Below are 25,012 nucleotides of genomic sequence, written 5' to 3' on the forward strand. Positions count from 1 at the left end.
CCCTGACCCTTGCCCTTCATTACCCCCCTCACCCCCAGTTTGCTCATGTAGATTTCATCCATTTCTCTGTCATGGGGCGATCCCTGTGTCTTTCTTAGGGTCCTCTTTACTAGGTAGCCTCCCTGGAGTTGTGAGTTGCAGTCTGGTTATCCTTTGCTTTACATCTAGTATCCACTTATGAGTGAGTACATACTATGTTTGTCTTTCTGAGTCGGGGTTACCTCACTCAGGATGATATTTTCTAGTTCCATCCATTTGCCTGCAAACCTCATGATGTCATTGTTTTTCTGTGCTGAGTAGTACTCCATTGTGTATATATAGCAAACATCAGCAGGGATCTACTTCTTTTTAACATCATGTTTTTAAGATCACGAAGGTTCTGTCTTCCTAGCTCTGTGCTCTCTTTTGGGGATTTTGTGTCACATGGTAAAGCAAGCACTTGTTTGCTGTTTATGTCCCCTGGCCTGCTTGCTTCTCAAGAGAGTTCATGATGACAGGGTGTTATTGCTGAAAGAGTTAGAAGAAAGCATCCTTATTAGTTTTCCTGTTGTTGTGAACAAATGCCTCATAAGAAACAAAGAAGGGGAGAAGGGTTTGTTTTGGTTCATAGTTTGGGAATAGAGTGGCCGTCGGAGTGGTGAGGGCCTGGTAGTGAGAGCAGGAGCTGGCTCCTCAGAGTCAGGAAGTGGAGAGTGAGGAGTGCCGCTGCCCATCTCCCTTTTCCTTTTCACTCAGTCTAGAACTCTGGCCCAAGCAATGGGGCTGCCCACTTTTAGGGTGGATTTTCCCACCTGAGATAAATACTCTTGGGAACTACTTCACAGATATCAAAAGGTGTATTTCTATAGTGATTTTAAAACCAGTTAACTTGATAGTGATGATTAACCTTCACAACATCCTAACTGTATGAGTCTCTAGAGTATGACTACTGAAGCTATTTAAAAATGATAAAAGTTAAAGTGGATGGGAAGTTGGAAAAAGTGAATAAACTAAGACCAGGCCAGACAAGTCACACTGAGAATCAGGTTGCCTGTTAAGGCAGTGAGACCACAACAGGTGGATTGACTTTCTCAAAATAAACAAAGTTCTTGTGCCTGGGGCTTATCTGTACCTACAACCTTTACACAAGAAAAATGAAACCAACAAGCTTGACGTGTAGCTGATTACTTTTGAATCAAATGTCAACTGATCACAGGCCTCCGCCTAGTCAATTGATTTGTTAGGTAAGCAGAAACACTCCATCAAACCATACCCAAAGGAATCAAACTCGCTGTTGCCAGTCAGCTCACTTCTTGACTTTCACATTCAGGCTATAGGGGGCAAAGTTCTCTGTTACTCTCCTAGTTTCAGGTGCTGCCTGACTCTTGGATCATCCAAGACAACACCAGGTCTCACTTGAGGGGCTGCAAACAATTTCTATTACATAAAAGCCAGTTAATGAGAAATACTTGCAAGTCCAAGATGATCCCTAAAAGGATGTACTTACAAATGGCTCTGGTATTTAGCCAATGAACCATATCTGCAGCAATGTTTGCTTTTTAAAATTTTATCTAGAGCAGTGGCTCTCAAGCTTCCTAATGCTTCGACCCTTTAATACAGTTCCTCATGTTGTGGTGATCCCCAACCATAAAATTATTTTGTTGCTACTTCATAACTGTAATGAATCATAACGTGAATATCTGTCTTTTCCAAAGGTCTTAGGTGACCCTTGTGAAAGGATCATTCATCCCCATGGGAGTCGTGACCTACAGATTTGAGAACCGCCCATCTAGAGCTTTCCTTTAGGTTATGCAGCAAGGTTAATGGTGGTCTTCTAACTCAAAGCCCAAATCTCATAATCAGTTGCATGGGATAAGATACAGAAAGCTTTTGTCCCTCTCTTTCCTCATTGTGTTGCTTACGTGTGAAAGAATAGAGAGAATATAATGAATCCTTAGAGACCCCTCATCAACATAACAAAACTGTCTGCTATTCTGACTTCAGAACGGCTGGTAACAACATAGCTTCAGCTCATCACTTTGCCCATTTGATTGCCGCCTCTATATTATGAACCTAACGTAGCTACCTCTTCCCTCTGGGTGAAGCATTCTGTCCCATTTGTTCTAATATGGAGGAGAATGTGGTTTAGCAAATTGGAATTCACTCGTCATGAGAGTTCATCACCTTCCTGGGGACTTCTCAGCAAAGCTCTGCCCCATGGTTGCTTTGCTTTCTTCGTAATTAACAGATATGACAGACATGCCCCTTTCTAGAAAGGTTTGGGTATGTCAACATTATTCTGGAGACAGAACCAACTATGCCAGCTTGAAAAACAGGAGTTTGTAGCTCCAGCCCAGGGCTGCAGCTTCCCATAGCTGAAGGCAGCCTGGGTAGTTCTGGATAGTAAGTGAACACTGAGATTGCATCGTTAGCGGCACATGGAACTATGACAAAGAAGTCTTCATTCCATTTTGATTTTAGACTTTGACACTGGCATGACTCCTAAGAGTGAAAGGAATGTAACTAATTTTTAAATCAAACTCACTTCATATTTGTTCATATTTCAAGATGTTTTGCATATTTCTAAAATAAATAAAATCCATGTTCTTGATTGGCATTTTATAAACAGAATTTTAAAACACCAAGTGTATTTGGCAGATGTTAAATAGCATGTTAGAAGTAATAATCAGTCGTAGGCTAAATATCAGGTTTAATTTATATTCTCTTCAAATAAGTTTATTAAAATTCTAACTTATAGATGTTCAAGAATACAAAATATCTTGATAAATTGTCAGACTGCCATCCTACCTTGCAAACAGCATACTTATTGTTATGGTAATCATTAAAAACTCCCCTGATAGAAAACTGTACATGTAAATGTTCAACCGTTGTAACTAAAAAGATGACGTCATTGCCCCAGAGTGACATCATTGTTCCAGAGTGACATCATTGTCCCAGAGTGACATCATTGTTCCGGAGCTGCCCATGAGCTGGTTGTTGTCATTTGTCTCAGATGGTGTATTTTCTGACCTTTGGAAGGCATTGTGGATAGTTTAGCTGCTAATTATTACCAAACATTTCAGCATATAACAATTCTATGCATGACTATGATTGCTGAAGTGTGGCTGAAAGGACAGTCCTTTCAAGGTCACATTCACATTGCATATATGTGAAGGCTCTCCCTTACTGAATTTGGTATGTGGTTACATTACTGTTGGTATGTAATGGAGAACATGGCTTAACTCGTGAGCTGATTCCAAAGAGCTCTCCAACATAACTTCTCAAGAGATCTGTGGAGCCTGTTGTTATAATTTAAATACATATATCTAGCTTAAGCTTATCAAATGAAGTTGTGATTACAACAGCAATTTATACTGCTTTTTTTCATTTACTTTTATTTATATCAGTAGTCCCACTGCATAAGATTTCATAATCTTGTTGATACAGGTGGACGTTTAAACTCCATGAAGATTTTTTTTTAGATGGAAATTGGAAATTAAATCTCTTTCCTACCATGCTTTGGTACTATCTGGCTACAGTAGTCTTTGAAATCATTCTGAGGGAAAGCACAGTTCAGTAAGCTAAGTCATGGGTTGTTAATCTTGAGTTTCCCTTGTTCACTTTTTAAGCTACATGGACTCAGGCATATTATTTAATCCTTATGCTGAGCAGTGTGGTGATATATTGTGTACTCCAATAAAGCTTGTCTGGATCAGAGGACAAAGCCAGCCACTATATTAAACATAGAGGTCAGGCAGTGGTAGCACATGCCTTTAATCCTAGCATTCAGGAGGAAGAGATCCATCCAGATCTCTGTGAGTTCAAGGCCACACTGGGAACAGAGCCAGGTGTGGTAACACACACCTTTAATCCCAGCAACTAGGAAGGAAGTAAGATGGTGGGGCACAGAAGGTATATAAGGCATAAGTAAACAGGAAGTCTCTCTTTTGAGGCTGAGGATTTCATAGAGGTAAGAACGTGGCTGGTTTGTTCTATTTCTCTGATCTTTCAGCTTTCACTCCAATATCTGGCTCCGGGTTCTTTTTTTTTTAATTAATAAGACCTTTTAAGATTCGTGTTACTATTATCTGTAAAATAGAACTGATATTAGTACTTCTTTCCTAAGGTTATTAAAATGAAATCCATTGTCGTTTGTATTGTATTTAGAATGTTTCCTTATATGGCTGCTTAGTAAAGTATTATTTGATGTTACTTGCTGTGATATTTATGAAGTTTTCCAGTTAGGAGATCACATCACTTTAAGGCTTTTTTTTCCCAATGCATCTTTAACTTACTAAGCTTATGTTGATGAATACATTGTAGGCAAAATTTTAATAGCAATAGAGTCTAACATTGATGATTATATCTCTTTGTCTTTTTTTAAACCAAAGATTATTTGTAGAACTAAAGAACTGTTGTAAAAGCATGATAAAATATTTACCCATTTCATAGCCTTATATATGATAACAAAAATCTGCAACTGCTTTGAAAATGCTTTCTTAATTGTGCAGACATTTTGTTTCCATCATGAGGGGTTAAAGTCGTGCCTTTACATATGTGCTTTGGCTAGCAGGCTGTTTGTAACGTTGATTTGATGATTGCTTTTTACCCCTGTTTGTCTGTGAGAACTTTCCACTGTTTATCAGATTTTTTTTAAGCTCAAGTAAGTACATGACTTATCACTTACCAGTAACTAGTAAACAAACTATCTGTTTCAATTATGCTCGAAACCTGTTCAATTGGAATATTTTCTGATTTAGAGATAGGGCAGAGAATAGCAGAATATTATTAGAAGAGCTTGGTAGAGGAGTGTATCAGTTTGTATTCTTTAAAGACCCCTCCTCATCATTATCATCAGAGTGCAAGAAGCCACTGGAATTGGAAATTACTTTAACTGATGGGAGATTATCCAAGTAAGTCAGCAGGCTCCTTATCAGGGAAGAAGATGATGGCAACTGAGGTGGATCTGACAGCCAAGAGGTCAGAGTCCATGAGGACCAGCAAGGCACAGCAGATGGTATCCCAGCATGTGGGTCAGCCATGGTGACACAGAGTCTGGAGGCAGGTGATATCTGGGAAGATAACCAGAGTCTGGTATAGATGCTGGGACCCCAGGGATGAAATTAGGTGGAAGCAATAGTGAGCCATCCAGGGGATGCTAAAGCAGAGGCTGCAGGTCACTATAATAAAAGCTGTGCTATTTCTGGTTTGAGAGTGATGGAGATTGAGGGTTGTTGGTGAAGGGAGCCAGGCAGGTCTTTGTAGATACTGACTTTGAAATTCTTCAGTCAAGGGTCATGCGACTCCTTTCTATGATTTGTAAAACTCAAGTGAATTAATCAATAAGTGTCCTTTATTGCTAATGAGGATAATTAGAAGGCAACTTGGTATTGGCTTGGCCAGTTTCATCTTGGAAAGATTCAGTAACTTGCAGAACAGCCGAAATTCCTCACAGTTGGAGCTGCTCACGTGCAGCCAAGGTTAAGTGACATGTGGAGCATGGGTGTGTTATTCCTACGCTTTTTGGAATTTTCCCTGGGAAGAGGTCATCTCTCAGAGAAAATCACAGAGGCAGGTGGTTGCTCACTGCTGAAGCCTGCTTGCAGAGGAAGAGAAACAGTGGAAGCTGCTGAGTTAATTTCCTTATAGTGACATGAATGTGATCTAGCCTTTCTCCTGGCAGGGACAGTCATGCCGTATTCTCTTACTTGGAGATATTCTGTATCAAACTAAGGAGGAAGAGGATGCTGGACACTGACTTGCCTGAGGTCAGATTTAAACAGTCTTCTGTTGTTGCGCTCAGACCTTACACGTACTGATGTATCTGTGGTCAATGGAAAAACCCTCAAAACAAAATTCAAGCATTCTCCTGCTTTACGTTCTGAAGCAGATTTATTTGTTCTTTATATTATGTGTAAATATTGTGTGCCTTCATGTGTGTATATGTATCATGTGTATGCCTGGTACCTGTGGAGGCCAGAAAGGGGAAACTGATCCTTGGGAACTGGAGTTACAAATGGTCATGAGCTTCCTGACATGGATGCTAGAAACTGACCTCAGGACCTTCAGAAGAGCAGCAAGTGTAACTACTGAGGCATCACTCCAATGCTGTATCTCTAGCAAAGAAAAGATTATTTTAGTGAGTTACTATGAAGTTTTGAAACTTTTATCAGTTTTTTCAATGACTTTTTAATGAGGGGAAAAATCCATGTTTCGTTATTCAAATAGGCATTCTTTGTGAAGGTGACTGCATTCACTTAGCAAATGGCAATTAATTTAAGTGATTATTTAATTTACTTCATTCTCATGGAATGTAATGGTTTGAATTCTGAACTTCTGTACAGCTTTGGGGCAGGTTATTCACTATATGGGGCTTTACTTTCTCAATGTCTCTGTTCTTCATACAATACTGTAATTTTGGTTCTCCCTGGGGATTCACAATGAGAGACAGCTTTCCCTTGTTATTAGAAATCTCATACTTAAAATATGCTCTGTTCTTACTTATCCTCATAGTATGAAATAATTGTGTCTGTCCAGATCCACAACTGAAGTGACTTCAGGAGCTGGCAGAAGGGTTTACCAGAAACTCTGGAGCCATAGTTGACATGTCTTTCCATAGATGGATAGAATTTCATCTTAGCAAACCCTCATTCTGCTCTCAAGCCTTTTGAGGGATTGGATCTGGTCCACTCTGATTGCTAAGGATAAACCTCTTAGAGTCAGTTGATTGCAGATGCTATGATGTCTACAAAACACCTCACAGCAACTCCTACGTCAGTATGTGATAGATCATTGAGGACAATGACCTCAACAAACTGACTGTCATGGAGCTGTCATCAAAGTCCAACCTTTGTCAGCTTAACACTCTTGTACCTCTTATTAAACCACCTTTAATCTCAGGAACAATGAATGAGTCATTCTTGGGTATTATGATAGAACTCTTTTGAAGCATGATTTGTAATCAAAACCATACTAACTATTTCTGGGAAGAAAATAATGTGACTAGGTGATGGTCACTATTCTTTACATCATATTACTTAGACACCATGATGCAGCTATAATAGCTATGTGTCATAAAGCTTGGATGATAAGTGCTTAAAGGGAAGATGAAAGCAAAACTACACACATACAATAAAATAAATACTCCTAATTATAGTTCTTTTTCTCTAGAACTGGGCACACAGCAAAGCTGGTATGCATTAACACAAACTTCTCTTCCAACCATTCATTATTCCTTTTGCTTTCAAGCAGGCACACTAGGTTAGCGTTCTTTGCCTGGTAGAGACCCACACTATCCTTCAGGGATACATTCAAAAGAAGCTATACTGCAATAGCTGTCTACCCACATATAGTACTTACATATCATGCACAAATATCTATAAGCCGGACTCTAGCTTCTCTTCCTGCCAATGTGTTATAACAAAGTCTTGATGAAGCCATATGTAGGAAAGAAGGTAATAAGACATTAGATTATGGACACTTGGACTAGCTCCTGGTTAAATTATTTGTGTTTTTAGGACTGGCTTGAGTTCAGTCTTATACACATGGCTCCCATTTAGAATTGAAGGGTTTTTTTTTTGTACTAGTGGGTTCAACAACTAATTCATGATGCTGATGGTAAAGTGGTGGCCCATGGGAGACATTACTACTAAGACTTAGTAAAAAAGTTCAATGCCATTTCTCCAAGGGAAGGTAGCTATCTGCAGAAGAATCCTCACCGTGATTCCCTTGTAGGGTCTGCTATGGGCTGCAAACAGCATCCCCAACAGCTACTGGCACATAAAGCACCATCAGAGCTGATGAGTCATAAGCCCCCAATGGCAGAACATGGCAGCCTGGCCTTTTTGCAGAGCCCTCTCTTATTCATGGACCTACTTCTAACCTGCAGTTTTCGTGACCACTAAGTAAGTGGGCCAGAGCAGCACACACAAGCTAAAAATGTGTTGCTTTCCAAATCTAGGGGCCCATTTGACTTTGTGCTTCACTGGGGAGGGTATTGGGAACTAGTGTGACTTCCATTTTACCTTTGAGGGAATTTACTAAAATGCTTCACACTATTAAACCTCTAGGCATTCAGCATGTATGGAAAAGTCCACACAGGCCAACCAGGAGAACTAACTGGGAGGGTGGTGGGAATTTACCGGTGTACCTTTCAATTCCTTGACAGTGTCATGAATCTCTCTGCAAAGAGTCAAGAAATCTGGTTTTGTTTTGTCTTACCATGCACAAACAGTGGTAGAAGTTTCTACTCAAATAGTCCTACTGTAATAACACACGCAGAAAAGCAATGAAGAAATTATACCGGTTGCTGTAAATATACATAGTCCAATAACATATACTGGAATGGGAGAATAGCGATGAACTGGGTTTGGAACACACAAGCCTGTTTACCTGAGCCAAAACTTCACCACCCACCCAACCTCTCTGAGTTCGTACAGGCTGGTAGACTAAGTGATGTTTAGGACTCTTGCTAATGGTGTCATTTTGGAGCTACTGTCCAGTAGTTTGTGAATGGAATGATTAACTTCCTTTCCTTGGTGTAGTCACCATAAGGGTAGGAGACAGGTAAACATATAACTCTTGTCAGTGTCGAGTCATTTCTCCTGCTTTCATGGAGGGAAGTTTGCTCTGTAGACTGGCTTTTCTGAGACTGGGTGAAAGCTTGTGATGATGTGAGGAGTGCTCACCAGTACCAGAGTTCCTTCGTTTATGACAATGAAGGAGGGCTTTAGCAAGTTAGCTATTTCCTCCCTCGGGACACCAAAATCAACAAGCAAGAGTACAGTCTCCACAAGCCAGATTGTTCTGGTTTGATTTCTTGTCCAGTTAGCACTGCATATACTTAAGTCCTACCTAATCCTGCACCATTCCCCAGCTTTATATCTATATAAATAGGGAAAATTTTTGCTCCTTTGGCATTGGGCATATATTGTGCTTTACCTTCTGGAGTCTGCGAGGTAGAGTCATAAATCTAAAAACAAAGCTGTGGCAGGGTGGGTTCTGAGGAGAACATCATTTACTTGCAAGTTACTGACATCAGATATACAAGTTTTAGGTAAGGCATGGTTAACCTCCTCACTGTGTAGAAGGTCTCTCTAGTGGTGCAGAAAATCAACCAGCATTGAGGGTGTTGCTCTCCCAGGCTTCACTGGGACATTCCATCTGTCTGCAGCTTAGGTGTCTTCCTGCCAATGGTTTACTTTCAGGGAAATAATTCTGTGAGGTAGGAAATTTATTTTCTGTTACAATCAACTTAAAAGGATAAGACTCTGGGCTTGAAACATAGTCTCCATAATTATAGGAGACAAGGACTTATTTGGGAGAATACATAGATTTCAGGTCCTTTACGCAGAGCTTGAGTTGGGATTTTCAAGCCCTAAGTTAATTTTTTCTTTCCCTGCTTGCAGAAGTCAGCTAGAATGCTCTTTCATTTGACTCCTGCATTATAAGGCATTAATTAATCAAAAGTACCTTGTATTAAAAATGCATTTAATACACCTGACCTACCCCATACAACATTCCCGCAACTCTACAGTGTAGAGTACACAGACTGTGTGTCACTGATTCTGCCCAGCTGGTAACCACTCATTGCTACTGCTCAGCATCTATAGATAGTATCCTACTATATGCCATTGGTTTCAGAAAAAGATCAAAATTTCAAATATAGTTTCTGCAGAATGTATTTTGCTTTCTATTGAAGCAAAAACAAAATGTGAGTCAATTTTAGGTTGGAAACTTTCTCAGTTTAGAAGAGATGACAGACATAAACAAACATATAAATATATAGTTAGTAATTATGGTGAGTTTTACAGAAAAGATATCATTTCTAGGGAGAGTAATCTTAAATAACCTTAATATGTATCATGTTTATGAGTATAATTTGTTTAAAATTAAATAACTCTTATGAAGTACTGCATAGGCAAATATTAATTATAGGCTTTATTCTTTTACCTATAAAATACTGATAATGAAACAATTGTTTGTGTTTTGTGAACATATAGAATTGTAAAACTTAAAAACTTAAGAATATGTGGAATTATAAATTTTGACTTCAAAGAAAAGAGTATTATTTTGGGGTTTTCTCTCACTTGATAGTAATCTTATGTTTCATGGTATTGTGAGTTTTCTTTTCCTTTATATATAATATTTTAAGAAATTTTCTTCTTTATTATTGGGGTTACATCCAAATAATGTATTTTTTAAAATTTGGTTATGGGGCTAATATATGTACATGTAGAATCTGGTCAACATAACTTTTGCCTCTATGAAATAACAGATCTGGTAAAGCTGTAAAAGAATATTGTGTTATGTAGATGTCATTTAAGTATTTCTTTAAAACAGCTGTTACATAAACATCACTTTGATTTAACAAAACTGCACTAAGAAGTTAAAGCACATTGTACCTCAGTTGATAAAAAAAAATCATAGGAATTCAGTAAATTTTGCTTATGCATTCAATTCTAATGCAATATTTGAAGCTGAGGGAAATAGTTTACATTTGTCCTCAGTTGTCCATCGCCCAGTTGATTCACACTGCCCCTGGCTCCTCAATGAAAAGAACCATCATCCACAGCTCTAGACATGCAGCCAGTCAGCCAGGACCCAGCTGAGAAGAATGAGGGGGCCAGAGGACTGTGGGGGAATTGGAAATCCTAAGGGGAGGACCAGAGGAGTAACAAAGACATCCTCAAGTTGGAGGCGTGGCACCAAGATGTAAAAACGGAAGTGAATCAGATAAATCGAGTCATTCTATTGAAGGCAAGATCACCCGTGGCTGTGTCTACACACACACACAGTAGATTTTCCAGGCCTCCTTTCCTCATTGACCTCCTTAGAGGCTTCTCTGGCCTCCTGGTTTAATCTAAGTTCATCTTGACTTACGTTTTAACAGCATGGTTTTCCCCTTCATATCTCTTGTGAAGCACATATATGTCCTCTTTCACTCTTAGGGGGTTGTCCCAGCTAGCTTCTAGTTAAAGGAGTGAAACAGTTCTCCCAGCTTTCAGTTAGTTACTTGATTATAATAGTTACTTTTCTTCTCGTGGTGACAAAACACCTCCTAGAAGCAACTTCAGGGAGGGCAAGTTTAGTTCTGCGTCTGCTTTCCTGTGTCATAGTCCACCATGGTGGGGAAGGCGCAGAGGAGGGTGTGGTGGCGGAAGTCTGCGGTTGTGGCTGTTCACATGAGCACAAAAAGAGGCAGGTATACTCTTTTAAGTCTGGTTTCCAGTGATTCACTTCAGCCATCCAGGCCGAATTTTCTAAAGGATTCACAGATTTTTGAAATAGCATCACTGAGCATTGAAAAGATGAGCCTGTCTGTGGATGCCATTTCAGATTTAAACCCCAACAGTTAGCCTTGGTAGTTGGCCTTTACCCAATAAAACTTGCCTCTGAAATGGTTGCTCTCGGCTATACACTCATTGGGAGCGCTCATGAGTGTCACCAAAATGCTGATAAACGCATTGTTATTTTTAGTCAGTCAGCTTCAGTCTACACGGGGGATGATTTACCTCCAAACTGTAGCTGCTCATGGCAAACTAGAGTTGAAATTTGTTGTAGTGTCTTTAGTTGCAAATGACTGATGATAGGATAATATGTATCCTATTTGGCATGGCTTTAATTTTGAGTGTAACCTGTGGCATTTTGTAGAGGGTCTAATGTGCAAATGAATATTTGTGTTTGGATTCTCTCATGTTGAGGTGGTCTGCAGTGCTTGCTTCTGGATTCACCATAACTTAGAATTTCTTGGAATTTTGTTTCCAATGCTCCACCCCACCCCACCCCCAGGAAACTATATTTGTATTTATTGAGCTATTTTTTTTCAGTGGTATATTTCTAATTTTTAAAAGATTAGGGAGTAGACTGACTTAAACACTCACTTTCAGCCACACCTTGATGGACTCAGTGAGCTAAAACATTTCTCTCAAATCAGTTTTCCAATGCAAGAACTATGTGATTCATGTTGGAGTCATTGAAGGACATAACTAAAGATATGGACTTTGACTAATGACTATAGATAGCTGTGCTGTACAAGATAGCATTCAGACATTCCAGTTCTACTATTATACTCTGTACATCATACCAAATACCACAGTGATATCTTTCCCATATGGGGAATATGTTTTAACCCCAGTTGATGCCTGAAGCCATGGATATTACCAAATCCTACATGGACTATGGGTTTTGTTGTTGCTGTTTGTTCTAGGCAGCACAAGCACCAGTGGTTGATGTATTTGTATTCCATTCATGATCTGAGTTCAAATCTTGACACTGTCAATTCTGAGCTTGTGTATTTGAAAGCCCCCCGACCTCCAACCAGACTGCTTCTCATTGATGGAATGGGGATGATCATACTTATCTTGAAAATGTTATAATAATGCTTATTTGGTAACATCTGTTGGTTGTTTAAAGAAACAACATACAAATTACCTCTATTATATTTTAGATAATATATAAATATATAAAAGCTTTAGCCAGGTTTCCATACAAGTTAGAACTTCAGCTTTTTGTTGTTGTTTTTGTTTTGTTCTGTTTTGTTGATAAGGACCTAAGTTTACCTTTCTTTTTTGTCTTCTCACTTATGGGGACAATAGGGAAAAGTTCCTAAAAATTGAGACTAGCGAGAGGTGGGCAGAAGAAGATACTTGGTGTTCTCATTACAGTTTGCCTATGAAGTTCCCCACAGTCTCAGATTCTCAATATGTGGTCCCTTGGAAGCAGCATCTTGGAAACGTTAGAAGGTGAGGCCCAGCTGGAGAAAGTAGGTCAGTGGGACAAGGATTTGGGGGTGTCTTATTCTTGACCATTTCCTGGCCACCATGAAAGTAACCAGCCCTCTTCTGCCCCCTACTCCTGCTGCTGTAATGCTCTGCCTATGCAATGGGGTCAGGAAAGCATGACTGAGAAAAGACTCCACAAACTGAAAACAAAAACACTTCCCCTTAAGTTGATTCAGCCAGGCATTTCACGACTTACGCAGAAGAACTAACCGTGCTCATGGAAATTAGGGCTAATACTGTGTGATTTATAAAATTGTTAGGAAGATTAGTCAAGTTAGCATTTATATGCATACTTAAAACTTTGTATTGCACATAGCAATTGCTCCATGATGTTATTATCATTGACACTAATTTTAGTACTATTACTGCTATCTTAGAGTGGGGGATTATTTTTGTTACCTCTAAACTTTCTAAATGAGAAAGTTTGAGTGTTTTATTTAAAGTGTTAGAGCTTGGTGCTTGTGTATAAAATAGAAACATCAGTGATTGCTGCCCATTAGTGCTGTTTAGTGCTGGAAAACAACAAAATTCAGAAAGATTTTTCTCCTAGTTCCTGTACATTCAAAGCACCTGGTGATATTATGTTAGCAATGCCATTTATTTGCTTAACCCCATTTTAACAAATGGATTGAGCATTGCAGACCAACTCAAAATGTTAATTTAACATTAACATTGAGTGCCAACGTTAATGGAGCTAACATTTTATGAGAGTATTAAAGAATGGGATGGGGTTATTTAAATTTTTAATTAGGATGGTTTTCATGAGAAATAAAAACTAGATTTTATCAAATAAGGTCATGTGGACTTTTTGAGTGAATAATGTTTTAGTCTCATGGTAGTTACAGGAAATGAGTGGTTCTAGACACTGAAAAATTACTTCTGATGTAGCTCTATATTTCTCTTGAGAATTAGTATTTATTAACTGATTCAGCAAAGATAATAAAGATCTATAAAAACATAAAATACACTTAATTTATTTTTAAAAGCCAAGAAAATTACGTGTATTGTTACTTTTCTCATCACTTATACCAAACGCTTAGAAAAAAAAAAAAAAACTAAAGGGAGGCAAGGCTTATTTTTGGCTCGTGATGTAAAAGGATCCAGCAGGGAAGGCATGGAGGGGTTCAATAGAAAGAGGAGCGCGTTAGTAGAACTCCGTGAATCTCTATAAATCAAGAAGTGGAATGAAGACCATGCTGAGGACAAAGTTGACGTCCGTGATCTGAGCTGCTGCCGGGGACCATGTCTGAGTCCGTGGTCCTGCTGCAGCCGGGGACCAAGTTGATATCTGTGGCCCATGTTACTACCAAAAGCCGTGTGGATGCCTATTGTTTGAACTGCTGCCTAAAGCCGTATTGATATCCATGGGCTGGGCTGCCACAGGTGTTGCTATTGGTGTTCATGGCCTGTACTATGCTGAGGTCTGTGGCACCTGCTGTCCCCAGAGGCCAGATGTGGCCTGTACTGTTGCCAGATATCATGTGGAAGTCCATGAATGGTGCTCCTGCTGACTGGAAAGGACAAGGAAGCTTCTCCTGCAGTGGTATTGATGACTGCAGACTCATAGTGGAGAAAGAGAGACATAGAAGTCTTCTGTGACAATCCCTACCCCCACCCAATCCTTAGAAAAAGTAACAACCTGGACTGGAAGTCATCGAAGAGAAGCCTTAAAAATTGTGATAAAGATGCTGAAGAGTAGTAGTTCTCCACAATTGATGGCTAACGATGTGGGGTGGGGAAGGACTCACTTTTCTTTAAGGGGCTAGCCACTGTGAGTTTGACCATGCTCCAGTAACTATATGGACAACACAAATTGGACTTTTTTCCTGTTTTTTTTGGGGGGAAGACCACAACGGGGGAGTGGACATGGGAGGAGTGGGAAGTAAGCATGATGGGGTGCATTCTGTGAAATCACCAAATAAAGAAAAAAAGGGATGAGGATGAGGAGAAGAAGACAAAGAAGAGGAAGAGGGAGAGAAGGAGGAGAAGAAGAGGAAGAAGAAGAGGAGGAAGAGGAACAAAGAGGAAAAGGAGGAGAAGAAGAAAAGAAGAAGAAGAAAAGAAGAAAGGTAGGAAATGCTGGCACTCAGCTTCCTCTCTCCTCTTCTCTTTCATTCTGTTTTACTCAGTCATGGATCCCATCTCATGAGATGACGCTGCTTACATCCAAGGTGGATCTTTCCTTCGCTGTTGAACCTGTGGAAATGTCTTCACAGATAACACCCAAAGATGTGTCTCAATGAACAAGGTATTTCTTAACCCAGTTTAGCTGGCAAGCAAAATCAGCTGTCACAAAGAGTAGTGCAAATGTTAGTATTCTTTGGAAGGATGTTTTCAAAGGAACTAGCACTGGGGATGATCATCCCTAACCATGCTGGGTTTCTCTCAGAGGAGATTAAAAAAAGATATGCCTTAGAGGACATCATGAATAACCAAGATACTGATGAATAAAATGTGAGATCATTTTGCAGGACCTCTTAGTTCTTTATGTTACCTAAAATTACTTGTACATCTCTCATTTACATAAGCATTAACTAACTTTAACTTAGAAAAAGAAAACGTAATACTCTGCTGTCTTTCAAATTAAGACAAAGAGTTTTCCATGTTTATAAAGAGACATATTCTTCACTTGATCTTAGCCAAAAGGCCGAGAAGCGATAAGAGACATATTCTTAATCAGTTCTTAAAACCCAAGCTTAGGGCCGGGCGGTGGTGGCGCACGCCTTTAATCCCAGCACTCGGGAGGCAGAGCCAGGCGGATCTCTGTGAGTTCGAGGCCAGCCTGGGCTACCAAGTGAGTTCCAGGAAAGGCGCAAAGCTACACAGAGAAACCCTGTCTCGAAAAACAAAAAAAAACAAAAAAACAAAAAAAAACAAAAAAAAAAAAAAAAAAAAAACCAAGCTTAGTAAGTTCTTAGTGTCAAACTTTTCTTAATAGAAAGTTGGCTCTGTATATGACTTGCATTCAACCAATAGCTTATCAAGAAGGGGGAAGGTCTGGAAATGGATAGGTGATAGTGATTTAATGATCTGTTATAAAACAGAGCTGGGCATGGTGGTGTATGCCTTTAATTCCAGTACTCAGGAGGCAGGGCTAGGTGGATCTCTGTGAGTTCAAGGCCATTATGATCTATATAGTGAGTTCTAGGAAAGCCAGGACTATATAGAGAGACTTTGTCTCAAAAAGAAATGAAACAAACAATATAAATAAATAAACGAATAAAAAAGAAAAGGAACAAAAAGACAAGTGAAGCAAAGCAATAATCCTTTGTCTGACATAACACAGGACAGATAGCTACAAAGAAAAAGAAATAGAAACATTGACCCTGTATGTCATAATATTAAGATGTTTTTAAGGACACAGAAATTCTCAGCCATGTTAATTTGCCTGTACAAATTAATTAGAAGATGTCAAGCAGATTTTTGGATGAAGTAAATATAATCCTTTGCCATTATTTCTGAACACTCTCAAAGTGTTTCCACCACCTGGGCCAAACGGATCTGGGTGGTCTGTGCTGCCACCTGGGTGATGGTGGTGTCTGGGCTGGAGCTGCTGCTGAGGGCCATGTCTAGGTCTGTGGTCCTGCTGCAGCTGGAGTCTGTGCTAATGTCCATGGCCTGGGTTGCCAGGGGAGAGGGGAGATCATGAGCTGTGAGTTGGCCCACCCCAACATTCACCTCATCTGTGAACTGTTAGAACATGAGAAGGGAGGAGTGTAGTTGGTTTCCTCCAGTCCTGCCTGGCCCACGGTCAGGACAAATCTCTCTCACCCACCAGTCCTGCAGCTGCTCAGACCCAACCGAGTAAACACACAGAGACTTATATTGCTTACAAACCGTATGGCCATGGCAGGCTTCTTGTTATCTAGTTCTTCTATTTTAAATTAACCCATTTCTATAAATCTATACCTTGCCACATGGCTCGTGGCTTACCAGTATCTTACATGTTGGTAGTCATGGCAGCATCTGGCAGCGTCTCCTGACTCAGCCTTCCTGTTCCCAGAATTCTCTTCTCTGCTTGTCCCGCCCATACTTTCTGCCTGGCTACTGGCCAATCAGCATCTTATTTATACAGAGCAATATCCATAGCAGAGGAGCCTATAGATCCAAATCTGCAGAATCTCCATGACATAGGACAACATAGGAAGTCCTGGAGGGAGCTCTGGTGAGATGGTGTGACAGATGACAGAAGTCTTGAGCCCGACTGATGACTCATGGCAATGAACACTCATAAATGAAGATAAAGGGACTAAAAGGTGAAACGTGTGTGTGACTCACTGGGCCACACCACTGCTTCCACAGCAAGATTCTATTTATTTTTTGTTTGTTTGTTTTTTTGTGTTTTTTTTCTTTCTTTCTTTCTTCTTTCTTGTTCTGCTTAGTTTTGCTTTTTTGTTGGTTGGTGTGGTTTGGTTTTTGGTTTTCCTTTTAAATTTTGTTTTGCTTTGTGGGGGCACAGATTGCAAGGGCAGAGGGCAGATATGGGGTGGGGGCCATGAGAAGAAGGGTGAATGGAAAGAAGGGCAGGATCAGGATGCATGATGTAAAAACCACAAAAAAAACTAATAAAAGTTAATAAAAAAAAAACAATGGGTTTATTATACACTTTCCTTACTGTGGACAAGAACAAAGAAACTGGGATTGTGTTATGCCTCGAAAGACAAAATGATGTAGTGAAGAGAAGAGTGCCCTAGATCGCAGAAGACCTGATCTAATTCTGCCTTTACTTACTCCAGCAACTCACTCAGAGAAAAAGGCTTGTTGGAGTTCAGGTGCAGAATTGGACAAATGAGATAAAAGATGTTAAAGCTATTTCAATTTCAACGTTCCATGGTCCTGGACCCCTGCTCCCTTATAAGCTCAAGCCCCAACATAGTCACATTCTCCATTCCTAGAACTCAGGGCTGAGAGCTGTCAGGGCATATGGTGCATAAGTAATGTGTCAGGCAGAAATCTATTTTGTGGCATATGCCTTCACTAACCATCAATTAGTGAAGGGGAAAGGTTTGTAGGTTCTAATCCACATTCGGTTGACTCCATTGCTTTTAGACCCCAAAAACAGCCTTGTCATAATGGGGACCACAGGGCAGAGGGAAGCTCATTCCTTTATCTGTGGAACTGCCTGGAACATGAAGAGTAGAGTCCCACTGTCTCCTTCGAAGGTCTGTCTCCAACAACCTTGGACTTGCACTACATCCTCATAAGGTTTCCAGCTCCCCTTCATAATGCCTCTATGAGGAGGAAGGACTGCTAGGGTACATTTGAGGTCCAAACCACAGAAAAGATATTAGACTCAATGAGGAAGATACAGTCCCTATGGCTTTGAACAGACTAAAGGCTGGTTATATCTATATTAAGCAGTTAAAGAGAATGTGTTTTCATCTGGAAATGTGTGGTTTATTCAGAAAAATAGCTCTGGAGCTGGGTTTTAAATGGAAAAGACAAATGCCAGGAATTGACGTGTTCTTGCAATCAATATTAGCATTTATCGAAAACCCATTCATTTCATAATCCCCTTTATATACAAGGCACTTATGTTTGAGGATTGGGTATTTCAATGTTTCTTACACCTCAGGCTACTCAATAAGATAAAACAAGTTTTTAAAAAGATAATGTTATGAGATAAGCATGCTTTTACCATAAGGAATTACTGTTACTTGTATATTAAAAAGTAATATAATGTATCATCTAATGATATTTAATGTTCATAAAAGCTACAGGCAGCCCAATGATAAAAAATTATTACCCTATCCAATATCTTCTAAATAGATACTGATACTACATATGAATATCTAAACAAACAAGAAAGAGGAATCAATATATTTTAAAATGTTCCTACCAACAAAATTTGAGAATAATTTCCAATTGGATATAGTGTGACTATAGAAGTAATTTTTACAGCATATGAGTATGTTTTAGAGTTGACTCATCTTTCTATTGGCCTAATTTCTTTACGAGTAAAAGAGAAAAAGCGGAGTTCCTGGGAGGGTGGTTATTTCTTCAACATTGGATCAACATTGAGATAAGGAGTGACATTGCTAGTCGTTGCTGAGTTCATGCTGTGTGAATTTGGTGAAAGTGTTAGTCTTGTTCTACTCATGAGTAAACTGAAGGTTACAGAGGGTGTTTAACTTCTTCAGTGACACAGAGGTCATCATGCTATTCAAAGACATCTTGATTCTAGCACCTGTGTCTTCTCTCCAGAGAGATGTCAGCGCAGGAGTTCAGGGTCTCAGCTCTTTGCTCCTGTCATTCTCTTGCCCCTTTTGGTATCATTTTCTCTTCATTTGATTTGCTTGAGAAATTTTCATGGAAATAATATTCTAATATTATGAACATCCCCTTTGTTCTTCTGGTGTCAGTCACCATAGTGATTAGACAAAATCAATTAATATCTGCTGGTCTTGAGATGAAACACTGTTTCCTCTCTTGTTGTAAGAGCAGCAATCATATTTTCTTAATGGCTCATCTAATTCTTTTTTCTTAATTTGGTCACCTTGCAATAACTACTTCCAAGTCCAATTACATTCACAGGTACTAGGGTTTATGATTTTAACATAGCATTTTGAGGGCTACTACTCCACTCATGACCCTAATTTGATATTTCTGTTACAATTGGAATATGACTGGCTGAGAACAACCCCTGAGGGCAACATTGAGAGTGCGTGAGATCATTCAATTGAAAAATCACAGTCCTTCAACATCTGTAATAATGGGTTATTTATTATCAACTCTTACAAAAAATGGTTGCGTTTTCATGATTGTGTGGTTGTTCTGGTGTCTAAAGGTCCATGAGATGGTATTTTCAACAAGTTCTGTGTAATGTGTCACAATGCAAGGAGAAGAGCAATTGACACAGTATATTAGGCTGATGATTCTCCGACAGGTCCTACAACAGTGAGAGAATGGCTGACATTGAGGCACAGCTTTTAGTAAGAGCAACAGCTTTGAGAACTAGGTTTGGTGATTCATCACTGCAGCTGCTGTTTTTCTCAGAGCTAGATAAGCCCTAACATGGAAAAGGTGCAGCTACAGGAAGTGCACATTCAGACAGGATGTATTAGACACATAGTCATTAAAAGTTTGGGAGAAAAAAGACTTTTTACATTAAACATTTCTATGTTGTATTTTTCTGACTTATTTTTTGTTTTTTTATTAAGAAATTTTTTTTCATTCATTTTACATATCAATCAAAGGTCCCCCTCTTCCCTCCTCCCACCCCCTCAGCCTCCCCATCTCAACCTACCCCCCACTCCCCACCATAAGAAGGCAAAGCCTCCCATGGGGAGGCACATCCAGTAGAGGCAAGTCCAAGCCCTTCCCCCTGCCTCAAGGCTTCACAAGGTGTCCCATCATAGGTAGTGGGCTCCAGAAAGCCCTGTCATGCACCAGGGATGGATTCTAATTCTACCACCAGGGGGTCCCCCAACCAGATCAAACTACACAACTGTCTCACCATGCAGAGGGCCTAGTCCAGTCCCATGCAGGCTCCACAGCCATTGATCCAACTTTCATGAGTTCCCACTAGTTTGGTTTGGTCATCTTTGTAGGTTTCCTCATCATGATCCTGATTCACTTGCTCATAGAACCCCTCTTCTCTCTCTTTGACTGAACTCCTGGATCTCTTCCTGGTGTTTGGCTGTGGATCTCTGCATCTGCTTCCATCAGTCATTGGAGAGAAGCTCTGTGATGACAGAGTATTCACTAATCTGATCACTGGGCAAACCAATTCAGTTCAGGCACCCTCTCCACTATTTTTATTAGTCTAAGTTGGGGTCATCCTTGGGGATTCCTGGCAACTTCTCTAGCACCAGGTTTCTCTCTATTCCCATGATATCTCCCTCTATCATGATATCTCTTTCATTGCTTTCCCCCTCCATCCCTGTTCCAGCTCAACTATCCCATTCCCTTATATTTTCATCCCCTATCCCCTACCCTCCATTGCCCACCCCTCATCCCCAGTTTACTCGTGGAGATCTTATCTGTTTCCCCTTCCCAAGGTGATCCATGTGTGCCTCTTTGGATCTTTCTTGTTAGCTAGCTTCTCTGGAGTTGTGGGTTGTTGTCTGATTATCCTTTGCTTTAAATGTAGTATCTACTAGTACTACGTAGTACGTACCATGTTTGTCCTTCTGAGTCTGGGTTACCTCAGTCAGGATAATATTTTCTAGTTCCATCCATTTGCCTGCAAATTTCATGATGTCATTTTTCTGCTGAGTAGTACTCCATTGTGTATATGTACCACATTTTCTTAATCCATTCTTCAGTTGAGGGGCATCTACGTTGCTTCTACGTTCTGGCTATGATGAATAATGCTGCTATGACCATAGTTGAGCATGTGTCCTTGTGGTATTATTGAGCATTCCTTGGGTATATGTCCAAGAGTGGTATAGCTGGGTCTCCAGGTAGGTTGATTCCCAATTTTCTGAGAAATCACCATACTGATTTCCAAAGTGGCTATATCAGTTTACACTCCCACCAACAGTGGAGGAGTGTTCCCCTTGCTCCACATCCTCTCCAATATAAGCTGTCTGCAGTGCTTTTGATCTTAGTGATTCTGACAGATGTAAGACTATCTCAGAATCATTTTGATTTGCATCTCCCTGATGACTAAGGATGCTGAACAATTCCTTAAATGTCTTTCAGCCATTTGAAATTCTTCCTTTGAGAATTCTGTTTAGATCTATAGCCCAATTTTTAATTGGATTGTTCATTATTTTGATGTCTAGTTTCTTGAGTTCTTTATATATTTTGTAGATCAGCCCTCTGTCAGATATGGGGTTGGTGAAAATCTTTTCCCATTTTGTAGGCAGTTATTTTTGTCTTATTTACTGTGTCCTTTGTCTTACAGAAGCTTCTCAGTTTCAGGAGGTCCCACTTATTAATTTTTGCTCTCAGTGTCTGTACTACTGGTGTTATATTTAGGAAGTGGTCTCCTGTGCCAATGCTATTCAAGACTACTTCCTACTTTCTCTTTTATCAAGTTCAGTGTAACTGGTTTTATATTGAGGTCTTTGATCCACTTGGACTTGAGTTTTGTACATGGCTATAGATATGGATCTATTTGCACTCTTCTACTATTGACATCCAGTTATGCCAGCACCATTTGTTGAAGATGTTTTCTTTTTTCCATTATACAGTTTTGGCTTCTTTGTCAAAAATCAGATGTTCATAGGTGTGTGGGTTTATATCAGGGTCTTCAATTCCATTCCATTGGCCCACATGTTGGTTTTTATTCCAGTATCAAGCTGTTTTTATTACTATAGCTCTATAGTAGAGCTTGATGTCAGGGATGTGTCTTCCAAAGGAAAGGGTGCTCAGGTACTTGTTCTGTTTGTGGATATCTGCATCTGCTTCCATCAGTCATTGGAGAGAAGCTCTGTGATCATAGTTAGGGTATTCACTAGTCTGATCACTGGGTAAACCTGTTCAGGCACCCTCTCCACTATTTCTAATAGTGCACTCCTATGTAAGAAATGCCTTTACTTTTCTTGTGCTGATTTTGGACACCTGTTTTTGATTTGTGGGCAAATAGAACTTTACTCAATTTTGGACAGTACATGTTATCTTATTCTGATATTATATTCTCATTTGTAAACTATATGTACACTATAAGAACTTGCTGATATTCCATTTTTTATTTCCCCTGCTGTCTGTGTCCCAGACTCCTGGTTCCAGTTATTTGCTGAGCATCTCCATCGTCTCTTCTACTATAATCTGGTATCCTTCACTTCCCCACCCTCTCTTCTCCTGCCATCGTTTTGTTCATTCTACTGTTGCCCTAGTGTCCCAGACATTGAAACTAAGACATTTTTCCCTATTTAAGCTCATTCCCACCCTCATCCAGTATCTCCTAGAATTACTTTCCATGAATTTTCTCATTTTAAAGTTTTTTTTTTCTTACCTTACGTATTAGTTAGGACACAGGTTTGATACTTACAGTAAGGCCTCGAAATAGTGGTTTAAAAATGCCATAAACTTTGCTTTTCCTTCCATACAGTTCTACTAGCTGATCAGGGACATACAATGGCCTGATGATGTCATAGGAAAGGTTCCTCCCTTCTTGTCCCATAATCTGCATGTAGAATCTTTGTCCACCTTGTAGTTAATGACTCACTTCCACAGATTCAGTTCCATTTGCAAAGAGGAAAGTACCACTTTCCTCTCTTTCAGAGTGTAATCTAGAAGTAACTTAGAACTCCTGCTCACAGCTCATGCTTAATAGTCTCTTGGGATGACCACACCTAATAACACAGGACTCAGAGTAAGAGTCTTTGTGTTAAGTGTTCTAGTTCTCTGGATGAATGGGGGAATCACTTCACAGGGAACTCATGTGTCATCTCTTCATTATTCCAATTTTTCTACCTTCATCCTTTGGTGGGTTTTTATTGCCCATCTAGACACTTTTTACTCATGTGTCTGTTTACTCACTGTTAATATACCCATTTCATCTTTTAAGGAAAAACTAATTTAACGTGAAAATTTGTTAAACTTTGCCAGTAGCCTAAAGCGTAAAATATCTAAATATTCTTAAAGTACTATGTCAATCTCTCTATTCTGAGCCCCTTTTAAATATTTCTTCTTTTATTAATGTGTTTCTTCAATACTAAGCATGTGTTGCATGCCTCCTGTGCATCATGTACAGCATCACTCATTTTCCTCAGCTAATTCTTTGGGTTGTGGGTGGAAAGCATAGTCATGGATGCACATACTTTTTTATCATCATAATTATCATAATTCACTTCTAATGGTTGTTTCTACAGCTGTCATCCTTGAGAAGTTAAATGCATCTTAAGAACAGCCCTTTAAAGCCTACCAATATGGTTGGGGTTGTTAATTTGCCTTACAGTACTCAACGGTGGTTATATGATGCATTTCATCTTTCATATTTTGATATATTACATGATTATTTGCTATAAGAAACAAAAATGGAAAAAATACTTAATGAAGGAGCTATAATTAGACAGCACCTCATGGAAATTGTAAAACAGTGAGATGCAAGCTTAGATAAAACTTATCTCTTGTCTCGTTGATTAGTTGTTCCAAAACAACTTATTTCAATCCCCAGTCCTACAACTTGAGTATCTTTATGGCAGGACACACCTTTGACTGATATAATCTTTTGAAATTTCCATCTACGATTCTAGATATTGTGAGATAGAAACTTACATAACCAAGTTGTCATAATTTTAGTAGTAAAGAGTAAATACATGTTCATTATTTTGCTAACCCTAGAGGCAACAATTACCATAAATCTTGTCTACTCATGATTTACATAGTTATTAAATGAGATTCACATCTTTACTGGAAATAAAGTTTATGCAGGAAGCAAATCCTGTGAAAGAAGAGCATCAGAGGGGAAGATAAACACTTAAAACTTAAGACAAATGCTTTCAGCAATTTTATTGCTTTCAGATGTGAAGTAGTTGCTCTTGTTCCATTTTTAGTCTAGTGGATCAGACTCCATAACAGCAAATGGCCATGTAGTTCTCTAACTATAACCTTGGTTAGAAATAGGAATAGTGGAGGGAAGGGAAAGTCAGAGCCTCAGACCTGGAAGCCTGTGGTATCCACAGCAGGTCTTCATGTGTCTATCTTTATATTGGCCTCCCCTTATGAGTTCGCCTGAAATAAAACAGTTGAGTAGTCACTAGACTAGATGATAGTCAAGATCTCTGACAGCTCACAATTCTGAAGGAGTTTGTTTCTCACATGATCTGTTTCTGCTGATACACTCACATTTTGACCCTCTTCCCTTGCAAGGAATGAAATCCATCTGGGTGTGGTCACTTGCTCTTTTTGCATTTTGTATCTCTTAGCTATCAAAGTATTATCAAATTTGGAAGAAAACATAATTCCGGCAGAGGAAATGCAGAGAGAATTAGAACTTGTGTGGTATCCACATCATGAAAATTATTTGTTACATATAAAAGTTCAGGAAAATCATACTGGAACACTATCTTATTCACTGTTGTATTGCTTTGAAGAGACACTATCACCAAGGCAACTTACAAAAGAAAGCATTGAATTGGGTGCTGGCTTGCAGTTTCAGAGGGTTAGTGTGGGTCTCTCTGCTCACACCATGGCCAGCAGAGTATCAATTCATGTCAGACAAGAAAAAAGTCCAGTTCAACATGACTCAGTAGCTGGTATTGGTTCAACCTTTGAGAGTCTGGCACAGGTTGTTTATTTCAGACATATTTAAGCACAGCACAATTTGGGAAAATGTTTCCTGGTAATAATTAACTAAA

The 25,012-nt window shown here is 39.4% G+C and overlaps 1 protein-coding gene across 5 annotated transcripts in view; it reads left to right on the forward strand.

Moving 5' to 3' along the window:
- Pkib (cAMP-dependent protein kinase inhibitor beta) overlaps nt 1–25,012 on the forward strand; it is a 76,025-nt gene that overhangs the window by 3,706 nt on the left and 47,307 nt on the right. Inside the window, exon 1 of one of the 5 annotated variants that reach the window (XM_059272592.1) lies at nt 14,900–15,009. The exons of the other annotated variants lie outside the window; for them this stretch is intronic. Within the exon in view, the coding sequence (XP_059128575.1) occupies nt 14,991–15,009 (19 nt within the window). The 5' untranslated portion in view covers nt 14,900–14,990. Of the gene's footprint in view, nt 1–14,899; nt 15,010–25,012 lie in introns of those variants that run through there. 5 annotated transcript variants of the gene reach the window in all.

The sequence above is a fragment of the Peromyscus eremicus genome, chromosome 8b (assembly GCF_949786415.1).
Source record: "Peromyscus eremicus chromosome 8b, PerEre_H2_v1, whole genome shotgun sequence".
Taxonomy (NCBI): domain Eukaryota; kingdom Metazoa; phylum Chordata; class Mammalia; order Rodentia; family Cricetidae; genus Peromyscus; species Peromyscus eremicus.